The 13,257-nt window shown below is 44.4% G+C and overlaps 1 protein-coding gene across 6 annotated transcripts in view; it reads right to left on the bottom strand.

The window, feature by feature from the left end:
* PTPN21 (protein tyrosine phosphatase non-receptor type 21) overlaps window positions 1-10,788 on the bottom strand; it is a 64,729-nt gene extending 53,941 nt beyond the window's left edge. For 3 of the 6 annotated variants that reach the window (XM_059059514.2, XM_067027927.1, XM_067027925.1), the window contains exons 1-2: window positions 10,473-10,788; window positions 6,191-6,572 (exon numbers count right to left, since the gene is read on the bottom strand). In XM_059059514.2, coding sequence (XP_058915497.1) covers window positions 6,191-6,370 — 180 coding nt within the window. In that variant the 5' untranslated portion in view covers window positions 6,371-6,572; window positions 10,473-10,788. Of the gene's footprint in view, window positions 1-6,190; window positions 6,573-7,824; window positions 7,833-10,472 lie in introns of those variants that run through there. The other 3 variants (XM_067027923.1, XM_067027924.1, XM_067027926.1) reach the window with 3 other exon arrangements.
* Between the last annotated feature and the right edge of the window lie 2,469 nt (window positions 10,789-13,257).

Here is a 13,257-nt window from a genome sequence, read left to right as displayed (position 1 = left end):
AGTTCAGCAGAGAAGTTCACACTCCCCTGATAGAGCAATCTTACCTCAGGGAGTCTCTAAAACCCTTTTTCTAAGTTATTTCAGAAGAAGGCCCAAAATGAAAAAGAAAATCTACGAAGAAAGCTTCTTTTCTACCTCTGTTCAAAGTTGGTAAATGTTCAACTCTCTCCAGGAAATAAAATCATACAGCAAATAAAGGCTGACTTAACTGAACTGCAGTCTGTGCTTATCAGTCTAAATTCAAAACAAGAACCTTAATTTTTAAACTAAGTAGGCACTGATTCAGCAACCATGTACTATGAGGTACAAGGCACTATTTCCAGACGCTGGTGATACCACAGTCCTGCTCTGATGGAGTTTACATTCCAAAGGATAAAAACTTGACATACGTGTAATGTACTTCAAATACAATTTTAAAAACATTTTCTGAATATCTGTGATAAACCACAACAGAGTAACCAAATATCAAAGCCTATAATTATAATTTTTAAATGAGAGGCCAAAGTAAGAACTCCTAAGTTTTGTTAGACTTTTCAACTTATTCATCAAAATGCTTTGGAGGTAATCTTAGGGGTGGTTTAGGATCAATCTCAATTTCAAACCTGTTATTTGAAAAAGTTATGTATGGGCTTCCCTGGTGGTGCAGTGGTTGAGAATCCGCCTGCCGATGCAGGAGACACGGGTTCGTGCCCTGGTCCGGGAAGATCCCACATGCCGCGGAGCAACTAAGCCCGTGAGCCATGGCCAATAGGCCTGCGCGTCCGGAGCCTGTGCTCCGCAACGGGAGAGGCCACAACAGTGAGAGGCCCGCATACCGCAAAAAAAAAAAAAAAAAAAAAAAAAAGAAAAAGTTATGTATGTATGCCATACATGCAGACAACAGTGAAGATCCTCCTTCCCCTCGACACACAACACTCAGATATAGCTGCAAGAAAACTGCCCTCTAAAATTTAAGTTATAAAACTAACACATAATGTGTATGTTATCATATCGTAGCAGAAGCACAAATAAGTTACCTTCAAAAGGTTTCCAGGATTTTTTTTTTTTTTGGCCACGCCACATGGCTTACAGGATCTCAGTTCCCCAAGCAGGGATCGAACCCAGGCCACCGCAGTGAAAGTGCCGAGTCCTAACCACTGGACAGTCATGGAATTCCCCAAAAGGTTTCCAGGATTTTTAAAACGTCCCTGTTTCCTAACTGGAGATTTTAAAACTTAAAACAAAAACTCCAACCAAATGTAAATTTAAGCTGAATAAGGACATTAAGATAAAGATTAAGATAAATAAGAAATAATATTTTGCAATGAATCTAATTAAAACCCATGACAGCAAGATTAAAATGTGATTATCAAATGTAATATAAGATTTTAAAAGAATTCTTGAAAAAGACATACCCTAAAGAAAAAATATAAACCTTAATCCAAAATCTCATTAAAAAAATTTTTTTTTTTGTTTAAATCCTAGGGGTTAGGTTGAGGGCAAGAAGGAAGAAACAGAGAAGTAAAACCTATCAGAGAAGTAAACACCTACTGAAGCCCTATTTGAGGCCAACGAGGCAGTGACATTGTACAAATTAATTTCAGCTGGCATGAAAATAGAGGTTCAAATATGACTGCTAAATTACAATGGTATACTAAAATTTTAAGTTTAGCAATATAAGAAGTGCAATTACCAGTGGCTGCTATACCTATTTGTACTATAAGAATGTTTTATAAAACAAGCATGGGGGTTTCCCTGGTGGCGCAGTGGTTGAGGGTCCGCCTGCCGATACAGGGGACACAGGTTTGTGCCCCGATCCGGGAAGATCCCACATGCCGCGGAGCGGCTGGGCCCGTGAGCCATGGCTGCTGGGCCTGCGCTCCGCAACGGGAGAGGCCACAGCAGTGAGAGGCCCATGTACAGCAAAAAAAAAAACAAAAAACAAAAACCACCAAACATGTATTAATCTCATAGTAAAAGGAAGAAACAAAGATATTTACAAAAGCAAGAAAAGAGTGAATTTGAAGGTCAGTCACCACAATGTGGAAATGGGAGTCACAAGTAACAATAACAGTGTTGAAGAATAGCACTTACTGAGTTTCCTAAATACTAGGTCCTCTATTAAATGTTTTACATTTAAGATTGTTGCCTCACAACCACTGTCAAATAGACATTATTATCATCCCCAATTTACAGAAGAAAAACCATTGGACTTGGGCAATTAAGTAAGGTGCCCAATGTCACACAACTGGTAAGTGGCAGCTGGGATCCAAACCCAGGTGTTTCTAATCCAACTGGCAAATGTCTTAGCCACTCTATTAAACCGCCTTCTCAAGAGGCCAGTAGACGCAGTGCCCACCCCAGCACAGCCCAGAGAGGATACACAGAGGAACTCGTCTGGTCTGTGAGGCAGTACTACTCCCCTTATAGATATGGAAGGTTTTCTGGGCAATTTCCCTTCTCGGATTCCATGCTCACCAAGCAATTTCTGGTTTGCTCCAGCTCCCACATGGCCTGCCTAAAGGGAGATCATGGCCTGGCCAGAGGGCCCACATTCCTGGGGGCCCTGGTAGTTCCAAATCTCGTCGTAAATGACTGAACTTGCAACCTGGTTTTACAAATTCCCAATGAGCTGGGGTAACGCAGGTCTTACTCTCTGAAACAGGTTCTTAAGGCTGACCACCTCATTCTAGATTGTGATATTCTTTCAAGGACACACACTGCCCTATGGGAGCAGTTGTGCCCAGCTGATACACTCCTCTCTCACCACCTCCATCAAACCTCTCTAACATATACTTTCAAAATTTGAAAGTTTTCTAATTTCCCTTAAATTCTGTAAAGACTCCCATAGCTTCTCTTGAAAAAGTGTTATGAAACTCAGTGAATGATAGGCAAGGAATTGCAACAGCTCTGAGAGGACGGTGCTGTAATGACCAGCAATATTTTCCTGCAGCAATCATGTTTCCCCCCATTTTTAAAAGCCACTTTCCACAGTTCAAATATGGTGGGTTTCGAAAAAAGCTGACAATCTAAGTTAACTATATTGGATACAAATATAGTAACCTTTTTGTTTTTAGTTCCTTAATGTATTATCAAAGACCTCACACAGTCAAAAAACAATGAAGACTGACAAGCATCATTTAACCACACATTCAGCTTAAGCAATAAAATATTACCCAAATAGTTGAAGCTGCCAGGTACAGCATTACAATGGTATTATCGTATAGCCCTTATAATTGTCATAAAAGAAGTGAAATGTTATTCAACGAAGCAAGGAAAGTAAAGATTTTTCCCCCCAGCTTAAATGTGGGCAGTAGCAAAGCTTATCGGCCAAATCTACATGCTATGACAATTCTGAGTTTTCTTGACTGGAGAACACTGCAGGATAACATACCACTCTCTCTTGGTATGAATCTCCTAAGTGATGTATGGACACAAACTAAGAACAGGTGTTGCCCTGACTCAGATGATTTCTAAACAGTCACTGGGCAAGATTAGGGCTGGCCTAAGCCATCTGTTTACATGCTACAGAGCAGAGCTATTGGAGCTTTGAAAAGTTTGCTATACAAACTTTCTAACCATGACTGTCCTTAAATGCTGGAAATAGTGGGACGGCCTGTCCAGGGGCAAGATATTTTCTAGGGACCACACCTGTTCCCATTTAGAGCACTCTTCCCTTCTGTTAAAAATCAGTCTCATTATATGCCCATAGCTGTATGAAGTTGCTTGTTCCTGAGTCTTATAACCTCAAACAAGGGATAGCAACTTCTCTGGGCTTCTTGACTAAAAGAGAAGCAAAGCAATGCCTGTGGGTTCAGTTCAACCTGTATTTATTAAGCCCATTCCACGTCTAGTACTTTGGGTACAAAAATAAATTAACCACACAGTTCCTCAAGCAGTTGACTCTAGTGGTTGTAGGCAGACCTGGTGCATGAGGAAGAAATTACCGGAAAAAAGAAACCAAAAAAGGGAAAATGGGTGAAGGAAGCAAAAAAGATGGAATGAATGCAAGCAGGCAGGACCAGTCACTGAGGTCGGCGCTCCTGGTTTACTTTCTCCTTGGGCCGCCCCATTTCAGTTTCCTTCTAAGGTTCTCCCTCTGTTCAACCCCAAGGGGAACGCTACATCGTCTTCTTCTCTCATGCCCTCTCCCAGGTTAACTGGCCTAGGCTGCGGATTCCCAAATCTCTTTCCTCCAGCCTGGATCTCTCACCTGCACTCCAGACCTGCACACACTCCGCCTGCTCGGCGCCCCAGTTGGCACCTCAAACTCAGTACGTCTGAAACTGAACTCACCACACACCTCTCCCAGATCCCCTCAAACCTGCTCTTCCTTTTGTGTGTCTTCCCTCAGTTACATAGTCCCCACCATTTACTCGAATCCTTAGGATCCACCTGGAGCCCGGCTAGTCCCTCCCCATTACTTGATAGGTAGGTCCTGGATATCTCCAGATACCACTCACTTCTCTCCAGCCCCGTCCAAGCCCGAGTGACTACCATCTGCACCACAACTCTACTCCTTTCTAGTCATTCTCCAGAGGGTTCAAGCTTCATAAAAACAATCACACCACACACCTATTTAAAAACTCTCCACTAACTTCCCCGCTACTTTCAGGACAAGCCCAAACCCTTGAACAAGAACCCCGCAGTAGGTAGCCCCTGCTCTACCACCTTTCCTCTGCCTGTGTCTTGGGCCTTGTGCAGTTCCTTTGTTGGCATAGTCTTTTCCACCCTTGAGAGGACCACCCTGCCCCATCTTCAGGTCCCAGCTCAGACATCACTCGCCCTGGGAAGCCTTCCCTTTGCTGCCTCTCCCTGCTGTCTACAGCACCCTCTACTTCGCCCATCATCGCAGGCATCACGCCTGCTTCCTTACTGGTATCAACAGTACCGTGAGCTCCTAGTCCATATGAGCTTGGCACTTAATAAGTCTTTAATAAAGACTAATCAAATGATTGGATGTTCACCAGGGGCACAGTTTATCTATTCCTGACTTTTTATGAACCACAACATTAGCATGATTTCCAGTCAAGACTACAACATAGGCACTTAAGTGAAATAACCCGTTTTTCCATCTTTCTCTTACCCCAGAACCAGGCAGCCAAAGACTGGAAGGGACCTGGGTTTAATTAGAGCCCTTTTCTTCACACGCCTTACACAGCATTTTGAATTTAAGACACTAGATGGATACTTGAGGACTTCACAACTTCCCACAGACTGGATTAGGGGTTTTCCAGGGCAAACTTCCCAATGATTACTCTAACAGACTATAGTTATTAAGAGTTATGGCTTTACATGCACATCAAATCACAACCACAGGCACCACTGTTATCCCATGGTTCAGATGAAAGAACCAGGGCTCAGACAGGTCCCATAACTCACGTAATGTTAAACAACTAATTGAAAAAGAAACCAGAATTCAAACCGAGGCAATATGTCTCTCGAATTTTGGCTTGGCCTGTGCAAAATAATCAATGAATGTTGAATGAATGAATGAAGTCAGTAAACTGTACTAGATCAGGGCGACACATGTGGGATTACACCAGAAGACCAGAACTACTTGGATAATCCAAAATGCATTCTTTTTTTTTTTTTTTTTAAACGTGGCTTAAAACAACCATTTTATTTTGCTCACAATTCTGTGGGTCAGGAATTTGGGAATGACTTGGCTGAGTGTCAGCCAGATGGCTGGGGGCTGAAAGGATCCATTTCCAAGACGGCTTCTTCACTCAGATTCCAAAATGTATTCCTATCTCATTCTGGATAACATTTTGGGGGAACATATAAACATTTTCAAAACTCAGGCATTCGGGGCTTCCCTGGTGGCACAGTGGTTGGGAGTCCACCTGCCGATGCAGGGGATGCGGGTTCGTGCCCCGGTCCGCGAGGATCCCACGTGCCGCGGAGCGGCTGGGCCCGTGAACCACGGTCACTGGGCCTGCGCGTTCGGAGCCTGTGCTCCGCGGTGGGAGAGGCCACAACGGTGAGGCCCGCGTACCGCAAAACAAAACAAAACAAACTCAGGCACTGGTAATTCTCTTACGGGGCACACCCAAGGAAAGACCTCTTTGCTCTGTATTATTCCTTCCTGGTGGGGAGAAGGGCTTCCAGGCTCATACTCTGAGAACACACAGCCAGCGTACACGATAGTAGCTGGGAAGTAAGGAACAAAGCCGGCCCAGAGAAGCCTGCAGCCTTTACTGGGGCTTACCTCCCGCAGCTCCAGTCTCTGGGCCACAGCCTCCAGGCTCTCCTGGCCAGTGCTCTCCACGGACAGCGTGAACTCTACAAACTCATTGTTGAGCAGCTGGATCCGGGCAACCAGGCAGCTCTTGCTGGACACCGTGTAGCGCCGGGTGCGTTTTAGTTTCAATCCAAATGGCAGTGGCATCTTCTTCTCCCTTCAAGAGTTAGAGGGGTGAAAAGGGAAAAGCACCACCACCAATCCAGTGGTGGTAATGGCGAGAGAAAGCGATCCTGTCCTGAAGGGAGGAGTACTGTACAGTCTCCGGCTGCTCACCCAGCAGCTGCTGCCGCCATTAAAAAGCAACTGAGTCTCCAAAGACCAGGTGATGGGAGCACCCACGCCAGTGCTGGGGAAAGAGGAACACCGGTTACATAGGCAATAGCAACTCTGGGCTTTTGTTTTCAAAAATAAAAATTAATAAAGCTGTATCTAAGCTTTCCCTCTCTTCTGGAAAAATAAGGCATTAGCAGGATCTGGGAGGCAGTGGGGAAGTTTATCATCAGAGCTGTGTTACGCCCTGGGTCAGATTCCACCCCTCACTCAATCCCACAGATAGTGGTGACAACGTGTGGCTAACTTCAGGATTAAATGAGATAATGGCTGACACTACTATAACCCCAAATTTAGTAGCTAGCATTAGTGGTCCTCTTTCTATTTTAGATAAAGTTTTGTTTTTTCATAGTTAACTCTTTTTGGCTCCCCGATACCCCAAATGTTAGGGTTCTTTAGTTCTTAAGTGAGATAATTGCAAAAATCCTCCAAAAGGGCTACGTTCAAGTCTCAGTCCCAATTAGGCAAATTAACCCTGAACCCGAATGGAATAATCCCCTGTAACGCATGGCAGCTGTGAGGTTCAAACGAGGTGAACACTTAACAAGCATTTGTAGAACTCTCCGGTTTATAAATATTTACGTCACCAAATCGATTTATTTATAAACAAATCATAAAAGACCCTACAAATGCTTGTTATCGGATTACCACCAGACGCGTGGAAGTTCTGAAAAGCGTGGCCCTGGCCCCAGCCCCTCTCCGGATTGGGACGCCTAAACAGGCGGTGAGCCTTCACCTAACCGGGGCCGCAGCCCAGAAGAGGAGGGGGGCGAAGCCCTTAAACGCCCTCCCAAGTTAATGCGGGGAGGACGCTGCTCAACAAGCACGTGAGGGCAAGAAGACAAGTGATAGCTCCGGCTCCTCCCTCGTCCTCCCCCCACGGAAAAGCAGGCGACGTTGCCCGAGCAACCCACAGCCTCAGAGGCTCCGGAACCCTCCGCCTGCGGCCGGGTTTCCGGACGGACGCTCTAGGAGAGTACAGGCTCCCGCAGACGCCGGAGGGAACACGTAAAGGACCTGGCTAGAGCCCCAGAGGCGAAGGAATGGTTTGGGCAGGGTCCATTTGAATCCCGAAGTACCCCCGCCAAGATACGCGACTTAAAACTTTTCTAAACAACACCCGTTGGTGGTACCTCCTGGGCGGAAGCAAGCTAGCCTTGAGCGGCAGCTTGGAACTTTTACATTGGCTAGATTTTTGTTACCCTAACCGAGTCGACAAAATCCAGGATAGTTCCAGAATCCCGGGACGGTTCCCACCCTCCGTTTACCTTCTGAACAGAGGCTTCCCCCGAGGATGAATCGTTTGGCAAGGCTCGGCCGCTGCTGGTTACCCTGAACTTGGGCCGGGAACCGCGCGGAGGGGCAAGGGCAGCCCCCAACCCTGTCAGCTGGCAGACACAGAACCCAGGCCTCGGGAGAAGCGGCTTTCTCAGCCTCACACTAGGACGGGCTGAGTTGGAAACCGATCCCAGATTCCTCATATCCAGTCCTCTGCTCTTGTCCGCTTTTTCTACTGCGTCTCAGCCCCAGAGGTGATGGGCACTCAGGGCAGGGGGGTGGCAGAGCTATAGTTTAGCTGTTACACTAGGCTTTGCCAAACTTAACATTTTCTAATTCCATTCCACAAAAGTGTATTGCGTCTCTGAGTACAAGGCAGTGTAGTGGCCCTTTACAGAAATCTAAGACGAGTCCTAATAAGCCGTCCTTGCTCTTAAGGAGATTACAAGCATGCTATAATTACATACATGGCTGTATCTCAAATAAGGACCCAACCACGATTTTGTTTGTTTTTGTTGTTTGGATTTTGTTTTGGTTTTCAACTCTGGTTATCTCCAGATAGTAAGAAAAATAAAAGTTAAAAACCAGGGATAGAGGAAGAAGGCCAGAGGAAAAAAAGAAAACTAGAACTACATAAAGAACTGTGTTAATTAACATTTGTTGTGTACCTTTGGAAGGTAAAAGCACCATACTAAAGTGGGGAACAGAAAATAGATATTACGAAAAGACATGGGCTCCACCTGCAGTTTTCAATGCTCTTTTCTATGTCAGGGTATAAACCAAATAGATAGCTGGGGCAAAATGAAACAAACAAACAAAAAAATCAAGAAATGAGAACTTTAAATAATAAGCTTTCAACTAGAAAATTGCCTGATAAGTTATGAGTGTTTGTATAAATATTAAAAGATTATATATACATACATATACTAAATATCCTTTCAAGTGATTAGATGGTGAATTTAAATTTTACATAGAAATTATGGTAACTGGAAAGAGGACCGATTAAGTCGTACAGAGGAAAGATGAAAATTTGCATTGGGGGGTGTTCAAATATGGTATTCTCTTCACTATGCCTTGAAGGCAGTAGGTACTACACTATATAACTTAATCATTAACTTAAGCTCTGATGAAGCAAACAGAGTAAAACTTTCAGTTGTCCCTGAGTTTGAAATGTTTTACTGCATCAGGGATAAAGAAAAACCAATGTTTTCTCTTTATTTTGGTAGATGTTATAATGTAATTGAAAAAGCTGAGGGGTATGTGTATATCAGATGCAGTTTTTCCCCAAGATCTATCCATAAGAATAGCTTGCTTTTTGTTTATTAAGACGTGTAAAAATGTTCTGCTTAATAATTTACAAAATTAACAACTGACACATTTAATTTTCAGTTATGTGCAGTATTTGCTACCAAATGATGTCATAAAGTTATGAATGTTTGAATAGAGGAGTAGAAGTTTAAGATGCTTTGGGGGAATGTTTCGGGTGTAAAATAATATGAAACAATTTGGAAGGTAGTTGGATCTGGAATTCTAACGTATCTACTAAAGTAAACAGAAAATTCATAATTAGCTTTTGAAGGAAAATACTAGGAGATATTTTGTTTCTCTACAAAATCACTTTGTTATGAAATAAACAGGTATATATTAAATTCTGTTCAAGTTTTCAAAAGGCAGTCCGAGATATTTGTGAATTCATTTTAATGTTTTTACATCACCTTTCAGAAGTTTCTCAAATACAGTTTAATTCTGAATCCTGTAGTTTCCCACCTTGTTGCTGAAGTCCTCACTACACGTAATTCTGCTAATGATGCTTTCAAATAAAACAATAACTAAATGTGAGTATATGACAATTTTAGAATAATATATAGATCTATAGCATTAAATCAATCGCACGTTTCTCCTGAACAAAACATTAATGCGTAGAACTCTAGAATAAAATGTGCTAGGAACAGCAGACAAGTACTTCCAGAGTAAAATTTCTATTCTATCCCAAACTTAAAAAAAAAAATCTATCAGCAACCCTTAGGCATACAGCGGTTGTCACCTGGAGCACACGGAGTGTTTTGAACGTGTTCGCGAGCATACGCTATTATTATAAGGCTTTCTCAGCAAAAAAGAAAATTAAGACGGGCATGCCAAGAGCGGCCAATCTAATCAGGATTTGCAGAAATCAGAAGTCGGAATTTGCAGACCCAAGAATTCTTTTTTCCAGAGTAAACAATCTTTACTCCAAAACCAAAACAAGTCATGAACACGAAACAGTCCTTCCCTACTCGCCTTCTCGCCAAAGTTACCTAGCAAATCTCGCACTTAATCTGAGAGGCACAAATATGCCAAAAACGTTTAAAACTCTGATCCAGCATTAAGCCGCTACAATCAGCCGAGGAGTTCAGAATACAAGTTCAAGACCCCTTTAGAAACTACTCAAGTAGATCAGAGAGAACCTGGAAAAGGAAGACTTTTTTCTTTGTTACGCTCCTGCCTTAGGTCTGGGAGCTGGGACCCATCCTCCAGGACTCCGGGGCCGGCGACACGCTCCGAAGTCCCGGCTCGCGGACAAACGCCAGCGCTCGGCCCCGCGCCCGCCCGCCCGCCGCCCGCCGCCCGCCGCCCGCCGGCCCGGGCCCCGCGCCCTCACCTGCTCCCGCTCCCGCATCCTCGGAGCCGCTCGCCCCGTTCAGCGGCCCGCCTCCCGGGGCCCCGCCGCGCGGCCGCCGCAACCGCGTCCGCACGCCAGCCCGCGCCGCGGCGCGCTCATGGGGCTCGCACGCCTCACTTCCTGTCTCTCCGAACTCGGCCCGCAGAGCATTCCCCCGCGCAGGGTCCCGCGGCGGCCGCGGCGAGAGGAGAGGCCCGGAGGTGGGACAGGCCGGCCGGCAGCGCCGCACAAAGAAGCCGGGCGGGGGCCGGGGCAGCAGGAAGGCGGGCGGACGGGGACAGAACGCGCGGCCGGAGCAGCGGAGCGGCCGGGGCCGGGCGTCCCTCCCCCTGGGCCGGGCGGGCGGATCCGGGGAGGCGGTGGCTGCCCGTGACCTCAGAGAGTTGGAATGCGGGCGGGGGAGGCGCGGACAGCTGCGCCCGGCCGCCGGGGAGGGGGCGCGCCGCGGCTTTTTTTAATCCTATGACCACTTATTTTAAGAGTTTCCAAATAAAGCAAGGCTTTTAATAAAAATGAGAGGAGGGGGATATTATTTCGGTGCCATGTAAAGGGTTTTATTCCCGTATTGTTCTTAGGTGTTCTGTAAAATTCTATTAATGCTAGAGTTGTTCGTTTACTCTTACACATTTATGAAAACAGTTCAAACATTCTATTTCTTCCTCCCATGCTTACGTCTAAGGATATAGCCCATAAAAAAAGGAAAAACACTGATTGGTAGTACAGGGTGGCAAAGTCCCCTTCCCCTGAAAAAGGTTGTTATGCCTCAAATAACCTGTAGGTCTTCAAAAAATCTGTATGCTTAATGCAGTACAAAGTAGAGCTCTTAAGGATGGGGAACTCCAAGGTCAAATTGTCTGGGTTCAAATCTCAGCTCCAACGCTTACTTAGCTGGGTCGCCTTGTGCGAATTTCTTAAACTTTCTGTGCCTGCTCATCTTCTGTAAAATGATAATAATAATAATAATCACTATCCAGTAACTTGTGTGAAATGTTTCATTCTAAGCCCTATTAGCAATTTTTATTATTACATAGTATTATTACACTGCATTATTATTTTTATTACTGCATGGCAACACTTAAGCCAAGGAATAAAACTGTGTGGCCCTAACACAATCACAATAGGGTGTTTTGCCTTTCCTTGGCATATGGTTTGAGTGATTGGAGCAGAGAAATTTTTATTATGTAAATGTTATTTAAATGATTTTTAAAAAATGTTTGTTTCTAGAAAGCTTTCTTATGTTACATTTTATTTAGATCTCATTTTCTTCAACAGTTAACAGACACTTCTTGAGTACTTACTCATGGTCCCTGCTCACAAAGGACTTCTAGTCTAGTGGGTAATAAACCTACACACCGCACATACACATGACAAACAAGGCCTAAGTGGAAAGCGCCATCCTGGAAGTAGGAGTGCTATGGGAGAACAAACCCCAGGCAAGACTCAGCTTGGGTAACGGAGCTCAAAGCAAATAGGTTTACATGTGTTTCTATATGGAAGAAAATCAATCAATTCTGCTTACAATTGAATTTCAACTGGACACCATGAGGGGGTCAATTCCTGTGCGAAAAAAGAAAAGAGAAAATGAGTGGCTTTCTGGTCTCCCAAAATAGAAAAACTGAAATTATGTGAGTCTTCTCCATCTCCAGCCTATCATCAAGATCTGCCACTTCCTCCTTTGAAACATTCTCGTGAATGCTTTCTTTCCTCTTTGTTCTTGAATGCCCCCCTCCCCCACCATTCTAATCCAAACCTTCATCCCTCATCATTTTACATCTGGCTTATTGCAACAAGGGTGGTCTCCATGCCTCTGGTTTCTGCTCTCTCTTCTTTCCATGTGAATACCAGGCTTAACCTCTCCTTGGGGTTTATCACTCCCAATGGACCCCTAAGGCTAAGCTGTTCTGCCTGACCTTTAGGGCCTTTCTAAATTGGCCTCAGCCTCTTATGACCATCCTTATTCCTCTCTTCTCCCGTACTGCCCCCATCAAACCGTTTCTCCTGGCCCAGAGCACCTCCTGGCCCCCTTCCCTTTGTCTAAGCCTTCCCTTGCTCTCCAAGCCTCAATTCAAGGGTCTGCTTCCAACACAACTTGCTAGCCACCCCATTCCACAGTGATCCCCACACTTGGCAAGAACGTTAAAAACTGTTTCATGTAGGCTTCTTTTATATCTCCTAGAATTCCTAGGACACTACTGGGCAGAGGGTAGGCACTAAATAAAAACTTGTTAATTAAATCGGGAAGAAAATAAAAGAATTTTAAAAATAGAAAATGATTGTAAAACCCAAGCGATGTTATACACTGAGCTGAACTTCCTCCCTCACAGTCCACAAGTGCCACTTGCTGACCAAGTCCTTAAGTTCTATTTTCCTGCAACCACGTTAATTTGACAGTAACAGCCCCATGACAAGCCACTTGAACAAAGCCTTCAAAGTGTTCGGCATGAAATTATTATTGGCTTCTGTTTGTACGGAAGGAAGTGAAATAATTTATATGGTTCAACCCCAAAAGATACAAAATGGTGCAAGTGAAAAGTCTCCTTCTTACCTTGCCTGCTCTCCTCCTGGGGGTAACTGGTGTTACCATAATACTATGTACCCGTCTAGAGATAGTGTGTAGATGAATAAGCAATTACATATCTGTATCTTTACCTCCTCTTGCTACCCAGAAGTGATATACATTCTTCTTCTTGTGAAGGTAATTCTTTTTAAAACAAAGTAAAAATTAAAAAATTTCTACAGTAAAAAGATGTTCAATAAAGGGAAA

Source organism: Kogia breviceps, chromosome 3 (assembly GCF_026419965.1).
Source record: "Kogia breviceps isolate mKogBre1 chromosome 3, mKogBre1 haplotype 1, whole genome shotgun sequence".
NCBI classification, from domain to species: Eukaryota; Metazoa; Chordata; class Mammalia; order Artiodactyla; family Physeteridae; genus Kogia; species Kogia breviceps.
Note: the sequence above shows the minus strand (reverse complement) of the source record. Positions and strands in the feature narration are given on the sequence as shown.